This window comes from Malassezia vespertilionis, chromosome 7, assembly GCF_029542925.1.
Source record: "Malassezia vespertilionis chromosome 7, complete sequence".
NCBI lineage: Eukaryota > Fungi > Basidiomycota > Malasseziomycetes > Malasseziales > Malasseziaceae > Malassezia > Malassezia vespertilionis.
Genome location: NC_079253.1, coordinates 454,625 through 471,769, shown reverse-complemented (window position 1 = coordinate 471,769; position 17,145 = coordinate 454,625). Strand labels below are relative to the sequence as shown.

Genomic DNA, 17,145 nt, shown 5'->3' with positions numbered 1-17,145 from the left:
GCTACGTTTCGCGTGTAACGCCGTACCAATCTCCGTGTTAGGTGCCTTACGCCGCCTACCCGCTTTAATCACGTGGCGTAAACTTCTACGCAATTCGCGAACGTGGATTTAATCCAAGTACGATTTGTGGTACCGTACAAATCCCTCCCGGGCAACTTATCATCTTCTCATATCCTCCACCATGGCTAGCACTACGCTTTCGAAAAACTTTGTTCAGGCTATCCAGAACCGCCGCACTTACTACAAGCTTTCTAAAAAACAGATTCTCCCTGACTCTGAGCTTGTGAAGCTTGTGAAGCAGGTTGTTCGCGAGGCTCCCTCCTCGTTCAACGTACAGAGCAGCCGTGTTGTTATCCTTCTTGGCAACCAGCACAACAACTACTGGGACAAAATTGTTCCTGACTCGCTCCGTGCCGCTGCTGGTGACAGCGCCGTTGAGGCATCCCAGGGAAAGCTCGAGGGCTTCAAGGGCGGCTACGGCACAATCCTCTTTTTCGAGGACGAGAAGCTGATCAAGGGCCAGCAGGAGGCTTTCCCTCAATACGCTGCTGGCTTCCCTCTGTGGTCGGAGCACTCTACCGGTATGGCGCAATCCTATGTGTGGGTTTTGCTCGAGGCTGAGGGTTACGGTTGCAACTTGCAGCACTATGGTGGTCTTACCGGCGATGCGCTCAAGAAGGTGTACAACCTTCCTGAGTCGTACAAACTCCAGTCTGAGATGGTCTTTGGCTACCCCGAGGCCCCTGCCGGCGAGAAGGCGTACCACTCTGACCACGAGCGCGTCATTGCATACGGTCACAGCGCTTAAAACTATATACAAGGACCAAACTCCCTTTCGTAGTGCTTTACTCCTATCGAAGCAGTTTATTGACGCAGCGCGTGCGGCTCCCGTACCGCTGCATGCACGAGCCATGTGGCTGCCATGTACGCTACCATAATTGACTGGCCCGTGCTTTGCACAGCATGCTTTGCATCACGTGTCAATGCATTGTGGGCATGATCTCAGATAGCCCGGAGGTTTCCATCCCTTTATACTCTAAAATGTCGGCCACGTCGTATGCAAAGAAAGCAGGCGCCTCGTTTCTCGAACTCATTGCAAAGCGCCGCTCTATTTACCACTTGTCGGACGAAACCATCCTTTCTCCGCAGCAAGTGACTGCGTTGATACGCACAGCCGTGCGCGAGGCTCCTTCGCCTTTCAACGTGCAGAGCAGTCGTGCTATCATCCTATTTGGCAAGGACCACAAAAACTACTGGAACAGCACGGTTCCTGGTGCTTTGTTCGAATCTTCTGGCGAAAGAGCCGTGGAGGCTTCCAAGCCCAAGCTGCAAATGTTTGAGGCTGGCAGCGGCACTGTTGTCTTCTTCGAGGACAAGAGCGCCGTGAAGGGCATGCAGGACAAGTTCCCCCGTTATGCCCCACAATTTCCGATATGGTCGTACCAGTCCAATGGTATGGCACAGGTGTTTGTCTGGACGCTCCTCGAGGCTGAGGGTTACGGCTGCAACTTGCAGCACTACGGCAACCTCACCGGCGAAAAAGTAAAGGAACAGTATAACCTGCCGGACTCGTACGAAATCCAAGCCGAAATGGTGTTTGGCTGCCCTCTTGCACCCGCGGGCGAGAAGACGTTTATCGATGACAACTCACGTGTGATGTCGTTTGGTGCGTAGGCTACACAGCGTTTCATCCGTGTTAAGAGGATGACTGTCTTGTAGGGCTTAAAATGCAAATAAAAACAGACATGCAGCAAGTACTATTCCGTTAGCAGGTGCATCGATTCTCGGGGTATTTCGATTATCAAATGCTGGCCATCAAAGCGGGCACGGATGGAGGTCATGATCGCTTTAGCGCCAAATGTAATTCGCCGTTCAAAAAAGTCATGCATGTCGCTGTCACAGCGGCTTGCAATAATGTGCAGAGTGCGGCGATAACACCCTTTCGTCGCGATAGTAATTCCATCGAGTGCAAAGCCAGGGAGATGTATCGTGATTATATACCGCTGCTCAGTCGTCATGAACGAAACGCGCTTGTCTTCAAAAGCATCCGTCACCACAAAAGGTTCGCCAGGAAGCACCTCTGTAGACGACTCTACCTGTGCGATTTCCTTATTGGTTTTCGGCAAGATGGGCGACGACAGGGAAGAAGACGAGCTCGGCCGCGAAGGAATACGTGTGGTCATACGTGCAGTATGCGTCATTTCAGCACGAGGCGGTCCCGTAGAGTGAAGTGCGCAAAGAAGCGACGGATCGTCAGGAACAAGGTCACTTGATGCGGGGGTATACTGCTCCAAGCCCTGAAATATTAGATTTATTATAGGTGTACACATACAAGCGATGTACTCGGTAAGGAACCGAGAGAAAGTAGCGAAGTAGGCGACATGAAACTCGACGGCCAATTCTCTCGATCTTCCTCGTCCAAATCAGGGGACTCGGATTGTTGTAGAGACGTAGTCACGCTGACTAGGGTTGCACGGCCATGTTCATGCAACGGATTCGGAAGATGCACAAAGTCCTTTTTGAGTGATGTGTTCAAAGCCTGTACGCTGGGAATTTCGCCAGCGTCCGTGCATGCATCGGCTATTTGGTGGACACGAGGAAGGCAATCGACGGCATATGGAATGGATACTGCGTTTGAGCTTTGCCGCACCATGATATCTGCACGACTTCCGTACCTGATTCGGATTTCCTCCTCGTCATCCGCCTCGCTGTTTTGCGATAGACTCGGTAGCACGGGTGGTCCCAAATACATGTCTTGAAAGCCGGGGGTAGTGTCTGTCAGCAAGCTCCTCCAGCTTTCCATATCATTCTCAACGTCGACTACTAGTGATGCTGGTTTCTTGCCTGACACGGCCGCAAACGGCGTCTTGTCGAAACGACCTGGATGGAGGTTTCCATCCATCCCGCCTTTTTCCGATGGGGCATACAAAGCGCCCAGTTGTTTCATTGAAGGACTCGACCGAATGACCGCCTAGAAAGACGCCAAAGCACCTTTACGAGTGCATACTTTTCTTCCTACTCACGAGCGCCCCTTGTTTTCAAGTCAAAGTGAAGTATTCCTTGCCGGCAACTTTTTCCTTTCAGGACAGTGTAAGAATTTTGCTGCTCGCTAGACACGTTCGGCCGGCTACACATCCGCGTCAATCAGTATAATTAATTTCCTGCTCCGTATTGCACGTGGGCAGTGGCCTGGGTCGAGGCATGAGACTACATTACAAAACTACAGAGTTTTTTTCTTGGTACTCGGTGGCGTACCCGTGAATGCATCCGGCATTGGCTTTGTAGAAGGTTCCAAAATAAACAACGAATGCATTTGCACCAGCGAAACGTAGTAATGTTGCATGACGGGCGCACTGGCCTGGACGTTAGCGCGGGCCCATACTTTTTTTACGTACCACCAAGCGCCAGTCAATGACGTTAAGAAACTCTTTCTCGAGCAAGTTAAGTTCTGTAAGGGAGATACCACCGACGCGCGCATAGTGTCCTGCATGGTCAGTACGCCAAGGCAACAGACGTACGATTGGTGCTAAAGGAATCGCACAAAGCTTTGCTCGCACAAACCACCGATGCACACACGAATCGATGTACAGTGAGACTGCAAATAGTAAACCCACTCAAGCGCTCGCAGACACGGTCGATGTACACCAGTATAAGCAGCAAGCATGGCTTGTCCAACGTTGTGTATTTTGCCATGCGACGCAGGTATGACCCAATACTGATTCCCGGCGTTGCACGGGAGTGGAACCGCGTCAAGTCAGACGGGTGCAAAGGAATGTTGTCGTTGTGTGCCATAAGTTGTGACAGCATGTCGCCTGTGGTTAGCTGCAGCGCAAATACTACGCACCAATAAGCACAAACAAGTCTTCGGAATCTGCCTCATAAAATAATCCAGGCAGTTCCTTTGGCGGGGTAAAGGATGCGCTAGTATTCTGTACAGACCGCTCCGAGTTTTGCGATAGGCTTCCGCTGCTTGGTCCTTGCGACGAACGCGACAAGCTGCTACTGGGGCGCCCCTCGGAGGGGGGGCCTGGCTGATCCTTAGAAAATTGCTGCAGTAATCCCGACGGCGACCATTTCTGCATTGATGGTGATTTGATTGTAGCCGTTTTAGCATGCGTGTCGCAGCGCGCGGCCGAATTTTGCGACTCGCTCGCCATTTCTCTCTGCCGCTACGTTGCACTTTTAGGCGAGAGTAAACCGCTGATCACTACCAAAAAAACCGGAGGAGCTCGCACCTGTCCTTCATCGCACAACCGACAAATCAATGCGGAAAGAAGATGACTTGCTGTGCCGCCAGCCTCGCCGCTGAAATGTCGAGAACGAAGCGTGTTCCGGTCAATTCGCCGTTGCACGTACCCCTCTCGTGTCCCGATCGAGATGTCACGTGGGACCGGTCACTGCGTCGCCAATCTTAGCACAACCATGGAGGACGTGGACACGCATAAAAAGGTGCTTTCTTTAAAGCTGGCACGGATACAAAAAGAGAACGAGGCAATGCAGGCCATTTTAGATAATGACACGGTGCCAATATCCCAAGCGAGTCAGCGGTAGGTACACGCTCATTGGATTAAACGACAGCTTGATAAGCTATTGCCAAACGATACCCGACCCTATTGTGCGTCCCAGCCCCGAAACGGTGGAACAACTAGGGGCCAAAAATGCATGCTGTACTATCGCATAATGCAGCTTACTTAGCAGCGCTACTGTACAATAATACCCGGGCTATCCCATTAATTTACTTAAATCGTCGGGTGGATACTGTCGTGTTAGTGCATGGCGCGTACGTACATGGGCCTGCGCAAAGGTCATGAGTCGCTTGAGGCTCTGAATATACTTGCGGCTCACTTCATCGTTCAAAACTGTATGTGAGCAAAACTGGGACGTACCGTGTGCGACGTTGGATGTATACAGCTTCTCCTGCCCCGACCGCTCGTGGATGCTGCATATGAGTACAAACCTAAGCGACGTACCCCACCGCTGTGACACCGATCGGCCATGCTGCATTTCCAATCGACAGTTGCAAGTACGAGTCGTTCGCTTTTTGGTATTCGCGCAATTGCATATAATGCACAATCTCTGCAATGCGCATCAGTACGTCGGGTGCAATATCCTGCGTGTCAGTGCTTCATGGCACGATACGCACGCGGTGACGTAGTGTCTTGAATAATGGTTTCAAATACTGTGTAGTTTGTGCGTGCGTTGCACTCACAAGACGCCCCTGTGCGCTGTGCCGCTCGTTTTCTAGTGTCAGTGCGTAGGCGCGAACATACCAGGGCGTCTTTCAAGCTCTTCCTCCCATTCTCCAAGCAGGCCTTTGAGCGTATAGTATAGGATTGGATGAGCTTTGTTGGGCTCTTTGCGCACCATCTCCAAGTCCAGCACGGTGTGCATGCCGACCCCTTCGCGCTTCTTGGCAGGCACACGTCCCGAGTCCTCTTGTGCGCCCTCTTTTTTGCACTTGTCGCGCTCCCCAATATTCTCGAGTGCAAGCACACTATCTGTGTCGCGCAGTGCGACGACTAAGTCATTCCCACCATGCTCAGTTACCTTGTGCCCCTCGTTCAATTCAAATGCACGCAAACGCAGGCGGCGGTCCTCGTCGCTTTCTGCAAAAAGCCGGATCGGCTCATTTTTTTGGCGCAGCCTGCGTACAGCTTCCTGGATCGAAACAGCAAACCCAGCGTGCCTTTTTAGCCCATTTTCAGGCACAGGTGTGTCGTCTTTTTGGCTGGTTTGCGGGGTGCGCGGCGCAGTTTCTTCGTCCTCCGGTGCGTCCCGCTGCGGCTCAGATGCGTGCTCGCGGATTTCGCCGCGACGCATGTATTTCGGTGCCCCATCTTCCTGCGCTGCAGCCTTGCGCTTCTGCGCTGCAATCTGCGCTTTCAACGCGTCCATCGCACGGTCCTGCGCCGCCCTTGCCCCGACCAACAGTTCGCATTTGCTTCGGCCGAGCTCGGTTGTCGTTCGCGGGCAGTTCCGACCGCGAGTTTTGCCCTATTACGCTATCCAGTATGCCTGAAGAAGTCGTGTTGAAGACCGCTCCGTTCGACTCTAGGTTCCCGAACCAGGTGTGTATACGGGAGATGTATTGAACATGTATGCTGACACAGACACAGAACCAGACCCGTCACTGGTGCGTATAGGGAATACCCTTTTCGTCGCTCAATTGTACTAACCTGCGCCTTTTTTTTTTGGTGCGCGTATACAGCTGGCAAAGGTGCGTTGCATTTGCACACAATCTAACATCAGCTACGCCGACTACTTTCGCTGCGTGAATAAAAAGGGTGAAGACTTCGAGCCTTGTCAATTCTTCTTCAAAGCGTACAACTCTTTGTGCCCGAACGAATGGGTGCGTACATTTGTCTGCGCCCAGCTAACCCACAGATAAGCAAGTGGGACGAGCAGCGTGAGAACGGCACATTTCCTGCAAAGCTCGATTAATTTTGTTTAGCCATGCATATCACCATTCCTAGTGGGTATAACTGCGCTGTTTTTGCCTGCTATGTCATGCTATGCTGCGTGCGCCCATGTAACGAGCTTCTTTGTGAATTCGTATATGTTTGCGCCCTGTGCTAGATGGTCAGCACATGCCAAGGCCGCATGATCTGTGGCGTGCATCCGCTTGAGCTCGCCGCCCAGCACTGCTACAACGCTTGCCTCGATAGCCCATCCGCTCGCGTGCTCAGCTGTGGTGCGCAGTGTTGCATTAACTATGGCCGGCGCCGCATCGCTGGCTGGGGTTGCGCATGTGACTGGGAAGCTCAAGTACAGCACGGAGCTGCCCGCGCGTGTACAAGGCCCCAGCTTGAGCGTCACCGGCACGCCCTGTGTGTTGTGTTTTGTAGTCGCGCCGGCGAGTAGTTGCGCAAACCGCGCATGCTCACGCAAAAGCGCGAGCGCCGCGTATAGCTGCGCTAGATCTCCAAAAGGAATGATGGACACGCGCCGTGCCTCGCAGCTGTCTGTATGTAAAGCGCTCGGCTGGAAGGTATAGTCGCTCGTGCTTGACAGCCCCGGCGCCGCACAGAGCTGCGCCAAGTAATCCGTTTTGCGCTGGTTGTGCGCAGCCTCAGTGCTGACTGCCGCTCCTTGCAGCTGCTCCGACCATGGATGCTGTGCCAAATTGCACAGTGCCCATAGGGAGCGTGCCGTGTAATGCGGCACAAGCACGGGCGGGTCCAAGAAAGCAATGTAGGAAATGGGCCGGTGCACTGTCATTTGCGTTCCTGCGCCGAGCGTCGAAAGCGCAAGGGATGTAGACACTGGCCCGTACGTACACAGTGTTTGTGCAACTTCCTGCATCAATTCTTGCGGCGGTCTTGCACCGGTTGGCAAGCTTACCCAATCCACATGGTCGCGTGCATTCGGCGCAAAAGGAACGGCGCTGGGCGCGACGCGTACAGTGGCGCGGAACCCTGACGCGAGCCAGTCGTTTGTAACGGATACAGCGTGGTATACAATCGTGAGGTACGGCAGGAATACATGCTGTAGTGCAACGCCATGCCCGCACCGCAGCAAGGTCCCAATCGCGGCCGGAGACGTTTGGGACAAGGAGCGAAGCAGTGCTACACATACAGGCCCCTGCACCTCTTCGCCCAAGAGCGATCCCAGCTCATGCGCACTCACACGCTCCGCGGCCAAGCCCATCGACTCGAGCTGCGCAAACAAATCTATTTTGTGGGCCTTGTCTGTGCCTGCATTCACGAGCGCATTCGCACTCAGCGCATCAATTCGCGCAAGCGTCGCTAGACTGCGTGCAAGCGCACACCAAAGCCGCGTTGCTTGGACGTAGCGCGTTTCGTTTCCTTCGCAATTGAGCACGGGGCATGTTGACAGCACGGCCGGATCGGCATCGTAGCCAAACAAGACATACGCGAGCTGCAGAAGCAGGTTACGCATCATATCAGCCAAACGAGTATCGGGAACGCGAGCTTCCTGCATAGTCTCGTCGTGTGCATACGAAATGTGCAGCATGATGTGCGGCGCCAACGTATGCTCGCGCTGCGCCACGCCCAACTCAACGTCCAGCACGATGATTCGGCCGCCGCTTGTGAAAGTGTGTGTGCGCTGCACGGGCTTGGATGCATCCTGCATCTCGACGTCGTCGCTCGCGTAGAGTTTCTCTTCAAAGCACTCGAGGTGCAGGCGCGTTGCGACGGGAGCGAGGATGCTGCATAGTACGTCCAACACTTGCACCGCGGCGCCTCGTTCTGTCAGCGGCGCCGTTTGCGCGTCTTTTAGTCGGCCTGTCCATAGTTCACGCGGCAGCGACTCGCCAGCATCCATGGCATCGTGCAGCGTCGCTGCCGCACGAAGATCCATCGCTGCATGCGTCAGTTCACGGGCCTGTGCGTTGAGCTCGTGCACTGCTGTGGCACCGAGCTGCTCCTCTGTGCCTCCCACGCCCTGGTGCATTGTTTCCAGCGTTGCGCGGAATGCACTGCTCGAGCTTGTCAGTGATTGCATCGCTTCGGACCACGTCTCGGGTGAAAATTGGCCGGCGTCAACGTCGATGCTCTTTTTTCCGTACAGACCGATACGCGACGTCGTCAACTGCGAAAATGCGTGCATTTCCTCGTCCAAGCCATCGCGTGTAGACTCGCGCAAGGCATGGAGCTGGCGTCGAAGCCAAGTTACAAGCTCGTACGCCGAAGCAGGAGCCTGTGCTTCGGCCATGGTCGTGCCGGAAAATGCGGAGCGATTGTGCACGTGGGAACAAAGGATATGGATGCATCACTCAAGGGTATGGCTGCTATCTAGTCGTCATCATCAAATGGGTTGTTCACGTATTCGGACCCTGCCTTGTTGGTATCTGAGGCAGGAGCGTGTTCCAGGGGTGGGGCGGATGGATCGTCCGTGGCGCTGCTAGACGTCGCCTCGCTGGGTGCGTCAGATTTTGCCTTGGGCTTCTTTTCGGGCAGTTTGGTGTCTGCATCGGGCTCCTTTTTCTCGCTGGGCGCCATGTTTTCGGGCTCAATATGGCCCACGTCGTCCCATCCTTTGAGATCCGTACCCGTGAAGGGCACCGTGTTGCGCGCCGTCGAGCTCGGCGGCTTGGTGGCATAGCGCTGACCCCATAGAGGCGTGTTTGTCTGGCGAGCCTTGCTGCGCTTCACTGCATCGCCGCTGCCCAATGACGAGGTCTCTTCGCCGCGCATCATCTTTTCCAGCTCTGCATCGTGCACTGGCTGTGGATCGGCGTCGTAGACGTGACGGAGTGTCTGCTGCACAGTATCCCAGTTTTCTTGGTTTTTCTGATTCACAATGCTGTGGCGCCCGCCGGCCTGCTCTGCAGGCTTTGGGCCTCCCCGCTTGAATCGCAAGCCTCGTTCTTCGTCCAAGGTACGCATCGCCGTCTCTGCTTTTTGGCGGAGCTGCGAGAAAGTCGATCCTACCTTGGCCATGCCCGTTTGTTTCAGACGCGCAAATTCTTCGTGCCAGTTGATTTGCGGCGCGTCGTCTGCGTGGAATGTAGTTGTTCTATACTCGTACATTTCCGGCGTCTCTAGGTTCGCGTGGTGATTCGGCGGTGCAGTGCCTTGCGCGCCTCTCCTTGCACGAGGCAAACGCGGGCTGTAACTCAATTGAGACGGGTCCCACGTCTGCGCACGCGGAGGCTCGGCCTCGGCCTGTCTTACACGCAGGTGCTTTGCGAGCCGTTCGTCCTGCTGCTGGGCAAGATCGGCGGCACTCGGCTTGAAATCTGGATCGCTTTTTTGCAAAAGAACGGGAATCGCTAATGTCAATGCATACACAAACGCACCTGCCTCCATATTACCGCGGTACTTCTCCAGTACACTGGCAATCGTCCGTGTATCCATGGAAGGAAAGATGGAATGGATCGTGGCTACATCCGACGACTCGCGAGGCGTCGGCTCCGGCGCTTTCCGCGCATGTGTATCATTCTCCTCCCCCAACGCATCGCCCAACTCCTTCAAATCTACACCTGGATGGGCCGACGACATGGCGAATGGCACGAATGGCGCGCCGCGCCCCTGCGCAATTCCCGCCGAGCTTAGGTAAGCGATATGGCTTGTGCGTTCCGACCATGTCGGTGCACGTTGTTTGCAATGCGGCTGCGGGCCAGCAGAATGCCGAGTCTGTGCTGAAAGAGTACGTGCACAAGTATCTAGACGCGTGGAAGGCCGCGGATCGTACGCGTGTCGCGCCCACGTACCATAGCACCGACCCCACGCACGGCGCAAAGCAAATCGGCGCAGCGCTTGCGCGCGAAAAAGCCCCTTTAACGCTTGTCGTGCTGGGCGGGGACGGGACGGTGCACGAGGCTCTGGACGGAATGCAGTCAGTGTCTATTCCGAGCGAGATATTCCTGGTAATTGTACCGACCGGAACAGCGAATGCAATGTACCATGCATTGTTTGGCACGCACCCAGGCGGCTACGCAGCGACGGACCCGCGCTGGAGGCTGTGTGCCTTGCAAGCGTTTGCAGCCTCGAAAAGTACGCAGCCGCTGAGTCTGATGCGTGTGACGATGGGCGACACACACCTTTCGTGTGTTGTCACGTCGCATGCACTCCACGCGGCGATCCTGCGCGATTCAGAGTCGCTGCGCGCATCGCACCCCGGCATTGAGCGGTTCAAGATGGCTGCAGAGCAAAATATGGTGCGATGGACAGAGGGGGAGCTTGTATTGGAGCCGGGCACTGAGCCCGTACAGCGCTACTGTCCAAGCAAGCACACGTTTGTGCCCGTCGCTGCGCTTGGCGACTATCAAGCGGACCAGCATGGCACTCTACGCATTCAAGGGCCGTTTGTGTACCTCACAGCCATGGTCGTCGACCGGCTCGAAGCTGCGTTTGTGCCGGCGCCGTTTGCAGGGCCGCGGTGCGAGGCAGCATTGCGGCGTCCGAGTGACATGGTTGATATCGTCGTGCTGCGTCCCCTAAGGAGTCCTGTGGTACAGAAAGCCATCGCGCAAGGTGATCCTATGGACAAAATACACGAGATGTATGCCCAAGGGCCGCTGGCCGAGGTTTTTTTCGAAGGAATGTACAAGGATGGCGCACACGTCTCGTTCGCATACGATGGCGACGAAGACGTAGCCGGCGAGCAAGCCGGCATGCCGGTCGTCGAGTACTTCCGTGCCGCAGCGTATGCATGGCGCCCTGCGCCCACCGATCCATCTGCCACCACGACCTGTGTAGATGGCACGATTTTTCACGCAGACGCAACCAGCGTGCAGGTATGGGAGGGAGCGTATGTACATGCTTGGTGCTAAGCGCGCCGCGCCACCACAAGGACACAGCGCACGTCGCCGGTATCAGCGCCTTTGGCCCAGTCTGCGACAATCCGGCCGTAGGCATGCAGAGCGTACCATAGCCAGCGACTTCCGCCGCGCCATGCCGCCTCGCCCTCTGCGCCCATGCCTTGCAAAAAAGAAGAGAATCCGGGGAAGATGGCGTGCGATATATCCTGTATGGAGACGGCGGAAAACCCAGCGTGTTGCAATTGCGTTGCATAATTGTCCATAGACACAAACGAGCCCGGCGGTGTCCCTGTCAGGTAGCACACGACTCGGTGGCGGAGGCGCTGCCACACGCTGGGCCCGTGTTTTGGTGCCGCCAGTGTCGAGGGCACAAAATCGTACGCTGGGTGTTCTGGGTACGGCCACGCACCGACAAGATCGACCAACGCCAACGCGCCTCCAGGCTTGAGCTGCTGGAACGCGCTCCGAAAAAACGCAGGTCTGTTTTGGAAATGGTACGCACAGTCTAGCGCAAGAATCGTGTCGTACTCGCCTTTCCTGGCGTGCTCTCCATGTACACTGCATTGGTCTGTGGTATCGGCGAGCCATTGCGTCGCATCTGCACACCACACCATGGCGCGCGCACCGATCCGCTGCTGTGCGCGTTTAGCATGCGCGGGAATGGATGTGATCCCATGAAGGCACTGCGGTTCGTGCTGCGAAGCCAGGAGCAGGAGCGAGTCGCCGCATCCATGGCCAACGTCGAGGATTCGAGCGTTGGATGGGATTTGTGCGGCGCTATGTAGCTGCTCGGCCAAGGCATGGCACGCCGCGGGAAACTCGTTAGTGTGCTCCCAGTTGCCCATGTTCAGCCACTCGGTGCTGGGCCGCACTACATTGAGCGCCAAGTGCGACACTGCTTGGTACGCTTCGTCGGCCATGGTTGACTAAGCGTCACAAGAGTTTTCTTATTGTTCATTATGTACAATGGCGCCTATAAGTCTTTTAAATGGCGCGGTGCGAGAGGACTCGCACGTAAGAGTGTATCGTGTGCACTGCGCTTCCCTAGCCCCAGTTGACCCAAAATATCAGAGTGTCCCCCAAGCACCTTTTTAATCTGACCATCGCTCACCGGGCACGCCATGCTAATTGACGGGGTGACCGACACGGGGATATTGAAAGCAAGAAACTTGATCTTCAAGTGCAGCTTGAGCAAGAGGCTCAAGTCACGTTTTTTCGACTTGCCAACCCCGCAGTTGCTCGCGATTTCTTTGATCAAGGCAAAGTTTTTGTCTTTGTTGACATCGTACTCCAACAGGCATGGAACAGAGATGGTCGTCATGTTCCTCGAATAGATTTCCACGTCGGTTGTATTGCACCGGCCGATGCGCAGGCCCGGCACGCGCTGGTCAAACAAGTCTGCGGTGACTTCCTTGATTGTAGCAGAGATGTAGTTTGGGTTCGCGACGACCGCTTTGATATTTGCATTGACAGAAAACTGCATTTGTTCAATATGCACCTGGCTCAAATCGCTGGGCAGGGTCAGCCCGTCGAGGCCAATGTTGGGTGGGCGGAGGAACATGACAATCAAAATCAGCACTGAAAGCGCAATGATAATGCCAATGATAATGATAAATGCAACGATCCGCAGCACCTTCAAAATCAGCGACTGCTTCGCAAACGCACGGCGGTCGTCCACGGCCCATATCCCACGGCGCGGGACGAACGACGTGGGAACGTAGGGGCCCGCAGCGAACCCTGCGGCCTTTTCATTGTGTGTCTCTTTTTGCGCGGGGTAATACGTATCCTCCAGATCGGGCTGTGTCATGTCTGCCTCGTCGTGAAACTCTTTGGCGTGCGATAAATCCGACAAAGACTCGCGCTGCGGCGCCATTGGGACCTGGGGAAGCGGCCGGCCGGTGTGGCGGTACGTCGGATAGGGCGTAGATGCCGGGTCGCCGTACGATGCCCCATTTCCATAGTGCGTATAGTCTACACCGCTGTACGTCGGCTCAATAAACCCCTCCTCTTCCGCGGCATAGTACCGCGGACCATGCGTTACCGCCTTGAAAGCATCCATGGTGGGGCGTAGCGATGCATTGGCAAGCACCGCCCATCGGGCAAGGAACACGGGATAGGCGAAATTAATTCTACGGACCACGTGGCTAACGCGACAAATGGTAGTCGTCGATGCGGAGGAGCAGCGAGGCGGTTTCTGTGGCGAGCTCCAAGGCGCTCGTGGAGACGAGCAGCGGCTGCAGCACATTTTCCTCGAGAATATTGGTGATGGCGCCTTTGCGTACATTGATCCCCGCGGCAGTATCGCCCTGTGCGTGGCGGTTGCGAAGCTCCGTAACGATTGTAATGGGGTTCAGTCCTGCGTTTTCCGCCAATGTGGTGGGAATAATCTCGAGCGCGTCGGCAAATGCCTGGAAGCTGTACCCCTCCAGGGTTGGCAGCGAGGGTGCGATCTTCGACAATGCGCGGGACATGTGCACTTCGGGAGCACCGCCGCCAGCGACGAGGAAGCGCTTTTTGACGAGGCAGCGCACCACACAAAGCGCGTCGTGCAAACTGCGCTCGCTCTCCTCAAGCACCAAAGAGTTGGTACCCGTGCAAAGGATGCTCACTGTGCGGCCTGGGTTTCTGATTTTTTTGATTTTCACGACGCGCGCGCCGCTTTGCTGCACTTCGTCGATCAGCTCCGCGTGAGCGAGCTTCTCCTCTGTAAAGTAGTCAATGTCTGCGATAGGGCTGGTATTCAGTGTGCTGCAAATGAACTCGATCTCGTCGCGCTCGATATCCTTTACTACCATGATCTTCAGCTTCGCAAGGAAGTGCAGCGCGAGTTCGTTGACTGCATCGCGCAAAATACTCTTTTGCATGAGCAGCACATTGCACCCCGTCTTTTTGATCTTTTTGCACATATTCAGTAAATACTGGCGTTCCTCCTTCAAAATCCTGTCCATCTGCCGGTAGTCGTTCACCACAATCTGGTTGTCCATGTCTGGCTTGGGGCTGCTGAGCTGGAACTGGCAGACGGCAATTTTGGCTTTTTCGACGCGTGCGGGGCCGCCGCTCGAGGTCACTGCGTTCTGCTCGAGGACGAGGCCGTCAACAAGCTCTGTGTCATCGATCGTGCCGCCAACCTTTTTGACGATGCGGATATCGCGCAGGTCGACGGTCTCGCCGTCGCTATCGCCTGCGTTCAAATCCACCAGGCGGAGAACACTGTCGACGGCAATGGGCGCAAGCACGGACGAATACTGAGAAACGACCTTGGAGTTCAGCGAGGTGGTTGCGGCGCGGAGCAATGCGGCACGATCGTCCAACCGCACCGGAATTGCCACTTGCAAGAGCGACTCGACCGCTTTCTGCGCAGCGTGCTGGAACGACTCGGCAATAATAGTGGGGTGGATCCCCTTTGCAAGGAGCTGCTCGGCAGCACCAAGCACGCTGCCAGCGATGACGACGACAGAGGTGGTGCCGTCGCCAGCCTCGACGTCCTGGGCCTGCGAAAGATCGACAAGCTGGTGTGAGCAAAAAAAAAAAAAAAAAAAAACGTACCATGCGCGCAGCGGGATGTACTACTGCCATGTGTTTCAAGATAGTAGCACCGTCATTCGTAATCACGACCTCGCCCGAAGCGGTTTGGATCTAGAATGAGCATGTCGGCGTACGCACCATTTTGTCCATGCCCTTTGGCCCCAACGAAGTGCGTACCGCGTCGCTGACTGATTTAGCCGCAGACAGGTTCGAGCGGCGCACTTCATCTGGCTTGTCCGAGTTTTTGAATGCGCGGATAGTGGACTTTTGTCCCGCTCCTTGTTCCGCCATGGTATCCAACGACGTGCACAAACTCGTCGCCACGCGCGGCGCGCCGTTCCGTGAGGCATTTGTGGAAATAAGATAACTGCCTACTCCGAGTCTATGACAATGGGGTCGGGCTTGCGGGCAGCGAGCAGATTGCCGGTGCCAGTGAAGCGCGGAGCATGCTTCAGTTAGTACATGCATGACGTACGTGGTCACTGCTCCCCTCTTCCTTTTCCACTGGAGCTGGGACGTCGAGAATAGGTACATCGTAGCCAAAAAACAACTGGCCAAAGTTGAGGTGCAGTGCCGCGGGCACGCGCTTTTCTTCCTGCATGGTATCGTTGGTAACAATCGTAGGAACACTGTATATAAGCGTAGCAGCGACGTACTCTGTTCTCCGCACGCGGCTATCCTGCTCGCGCGGCGTGATCGGTTTATCCCGCTTCCCCTTGGTTTTCTTGCCGCTGAGCGTCTGGCCGAGCCCGCGGAACGGCGCGGGGGACTCGGCGACGCTTTGTGTCGCGCCAGTAAGCTCGTGCTTGGCCGTATCGATATTGAGGCGCGACGCCATTGTCGGCTGCCCTCCCCTTTGCACGGGCTCGGGCTCGACGTACCCCTTTGGCGGGGCGAAGTCGACCTCCAAGTCCGTCTCGATGATGGAAATACCCTCGGCGTCCGGCACGACGTCCATAATCAAAATCTCAAACGTGAGGCAATTGTAGCTAATCTCGATGATGTCGCCGGGCGTGAGTGTAGGGTAATTGCGGAGCGCTTGCTCGAGTCTGGTTGTTAGTGCGCCGTTCACGTACACTGCCTTTGGATCGCTAATTTCCAAAAAGTCGACCGTCTGGGGCTGGATCTTGACGAACCGGCCTTTTGGCAGGCGTGTCCCCTGAATATATATCGGATCGCCGTCGTCCAGCTGCAGCATGCGCATTATCCAGGAAGGCAGGTATACCACGCCCTCCTCGGCAATGAATTCCACAACGCCTGCATGTGTGTGCAGCGGATGTGCCGTATTCCGATTGCGCAGCACAAATGTCCACGGCGACTCGAGCTCCAAGTCTGTGATGGTCGCCAGTGCAGATGGCGGCATAATAATCTTTCCGCCGTAGCTCACGTCGTTCCGCTCGCGCCCCGGAAAGCGCGCCATGTGGTACGCTTTGAAGTAGGCCTCGTACGCCTGCGGCGGCGCAGCGAAGCGCTGGTCGAAGCCATCCATAAAGCCATTTAGGCCACCCCAGCCCCCTCCGCGAGCGCCTCCGAGCACCGAGTCCACGCTAGCAAACTGCTGTGAGCTCATCGCCACGTACCAGCGACATGATGGTCAAGTGTGGCGTACCACTATTTAGTCATCGGGCACTGCGGGGTTGCTCCAAACCATGGTGAGTAAAGCGCTCGTTTCGAAACTTGCGGGCTTCTCGTCGTGCGAGGTGGCCGATGCCCTGATCAAGCTCAAGCTGCCGCACGGCGGCTATCTTCCCGGCATCGACATGTACTCGCCGCAGTTCATGAGCGGCCAGACCTCGATTTGCGGCCCCGCTTTCACCGTCCAGGCACGTATTCCACACACTCACCCCAGATGGTCGACCAGCGCGATACGAATGCACCGAAACCACCCACGCACTTTGTAGACGCAGCCGAGCCCGAGTCTGTCATGCTGATCAGCACGCCGCCGACGACGCGCTCTGCCATCTGGGGCGGGCTCATGACGGCGCGCGCGCAGAGTCTCGGCGTCCGCGGCGTCGTCCTCGACGGCCGCTGCCGCGATCTGGGCGAGCACCGTGCGAGTGCGTTTCCCGTCTTTGCGCGCGGCCACTCTATTCTCGGCCAGTCGCCCTTCACACGCCCATCGCAGCTCCAGATCCCCCTCGAGATCGCTGATCCGAGCGTGCCGATGGGCGCCGATGGCAAGTCCGCCTTCCCTCCCGTTACTGTGTACCCCGGCGATCTCCTGCTCGCCGATGTGGACGGTGTAGTGAGCGTGCCGCAGGACTTGGTCGAACAGGTGGTCGAGCACGCCACGCATGGGCGCGCAGTCGACGGTTTGTGCATGCAAGATCTGCGCGCAGGCCACGCCATTCAGGCGACGTTTGCAGAGCGTCGTGGAAAAGCTAAACACTAGG

The 17,145-nt window shown here is 56.0% G+C and overlaps 11 protein-coding genes across 11 annotated transcripts; 4 read left to right on the top strand and 7 right to left on the bottom strand.

Annotated features, from left to right (window-relative positions):
• Positions 1–181: 181 nt before the first annotated feature.
• On the top strand, positions 182–808 carry MVES1_003522 (uncharacterized protein; the record flags this gene model as incomplete). The annotated part of the gene is made up of 1 exon (XM_056208338.1): positions 182–808. One exon carries the CDS (start codon positions 182–184, stop codon positions 806–808), a length of 627 nt encoding a protein of 208 aa, XP_056064313.1.
• Positions 809–1,041: 233 nt separating this feature from the next.
• Positions 1,042–1,674, top strand: MVES1_003521 (uncharacterized protein; the record flags this gene model as incomplete). Its single annotated transcript, XM_056208337.1, has 1 exon — positions 1,042–1,674. The coding sequence occupies one exon, from the start codon at positions 1,042–1,044 to the stop codon at positions 1,672–1,674; it is 633 nt and encodes a 210-aa protein (XP_056064312.1).
• A 1,406-nt stretch (positions 1,675–3,080) lies between these two features.
• Positions 3,081–5,895, bottom strand: MVES1_003520 (uncharacterized protein; the record flags this gene model as incomplete). The annotated part of the gene is made up of 12 exons (XM_056208336.1): positions 3,081–3,109; positions 3,256–3,277; positions 3,396–3,484; positions 3,717–3,812; positions 3,845–3,871; positions 4,605–4,610; positions 4,740–4,758; positions 4,789–4,859; positions 4,887–4,939; positions 4,971–5,110; positions 5,144–5,241; positions 5,271–5,895. 12 exons carry the CDS (start codon positions 5,893–5,895, stop codon positions 3,081–3,083), a joined length of 1,275 nt encoding a protein of 424 aa, XP_056064311.1.
• Positions 5,896–6,510: 615 nt separating this feature from the next.
• TRM9_2 (tRNA (carboxymethyluridine(34)-5-O)-methyltransferase) lies at positions 6,511–8,676 on the bottom strand (the record flags this gene model as incomplete). Its single annotated transcript, XM_056208335.1, has 1 exon — positions 6,511–8,676. One exon carries the CDS (start codon positions 8,674–8,676, stop codon positions 6,511–6,513), a length of 2,166 nt encoding a protein of 721 aa, XP_056064310.1.
• An 80-nt stretch (positions 8,677–8,756) lies between these two features.
• Positions 8,757–9,965, bottom strand: MVES1_003518 (uncharacterized protein; the record flags this gene model as incomplete). Its single annotated transcript, XM_056208334.1, has 1 exon — positions 8,757–9,965. The coding sequence occupies one exon, from the start codon at positions 9,963–9,965 to the stop codon at positions 8,757–8,759; it is 1,209 nt and encodes a 402-aa protein (XP_056064309.1).
• Positions 9,966–10,048: 83 nt separating this feature from the next.
• MVES1_003517 (uncharacterized protein) lies at positions 10,049–11,239 on the top strand (the record flags this gene model as incomplete). The annotated part of the gene is made up of 1 exon (XM_056208333.1): positions 10,049–11,239. The coding sequence occupies one exon, from the start codon at positions 10,049–10,051 to the stop codon at positions 11,237–11,239; it is 1,191 nt and encodes a 396-aa protein (XP_056064308.1).
• Positions 11,240–11,281: 42 nt separating this feature from the next.
• Positions 11,282–12,147, bottom strand: MVES1_003516 (uncharacterized protein; the record flags this gene model as incomplete). The annotated part of the gene is made up of 2 exons (XM_056208332.1): positions 11,282–11,288; positions 11,336–12,147. The coding sequence occupies 2 exons, from the start codon at positions 12,145–12,147 to the stop codon at positions 11,282–11,284; spliced, it is 819 nt and encodes a 272-aa protein (XP_056064307.1).
• Positions 12,148–12,200: 53 nt separating this feature from the next.
• Positions 12,201–13,286, bottom strand: MVES1_003515 (uncharacterized protein; the record flags this gene model as incomplete). Its single annotated transcript, XM_056208331.1, has 1 exon — positions 12,201–13,286. The coding sequence occupies one exon, from the start codon at positions 13,284–13,286 to the stop codon at positions 12,201–12,203; it is 1,086 nt and encodes a 361-aa protein (XP_056064306.1).
• Positions 13,287–13,371: 85 nt separating this feature from the next.
• On the bottom strand, positions 13,372–15,043 carry CCT4 (T-complex protein 1 subunit delta; the record flags this gene model as incomplete). The annotated part of the gene is made up of 3 exons (XM_056208330.1): positions 13,372–14,736; positions 14,774–14,863; positions 14,891–15,043. The coding sequence occupies 3 exons, from the start codon at positions 15,041–15,043 to the stop codon at positions 13,372–13,374; spliced, it is 1,608 nt and encodes a 535-aa protein (XP_056064305.1).
• An 80-nt stretch (positions 15,044–15,123) lies between these two features.
• UFD1 (ubiquitin fusion degradation protein) lies at positions 15,124–16,322 on the bottom strand (the record flags this gene model as incomplete). The annotated part of the gene is made up of 2 exons (XM_056208329.1): positions 15,124–15,201; positions 15,228–16,322. The coding sequence occupies 2 exons, from the start codon at positions 16,320–16,322 to the stop codon at positions 15,124–15,126; spliced, it is 1,173 nt and encodes a 390-aa protein (XP_056064304.1).
• A 79-nt stretch (positions 16,323–16,401) lies between these two features.
• On the top strand, positions 16,402–17,144 carry MVES1_003512 (uncharacterized protein; the record flags this gene model as incomplete). The annotated part of the gene is made up of 2 exons (XM_056208328.1): positions 16,402–16,575; positions 16,602–17,144. 2 exons carry the CDS (start codon positions 16,402–16,404, stop codon positions 17,142–17,144), a joined length of 717 nt encoding a protein of 238 aa, XP_056064303.1.
• Between the last annotated feature and the right edge of the window lies 1 nt (position 17,145).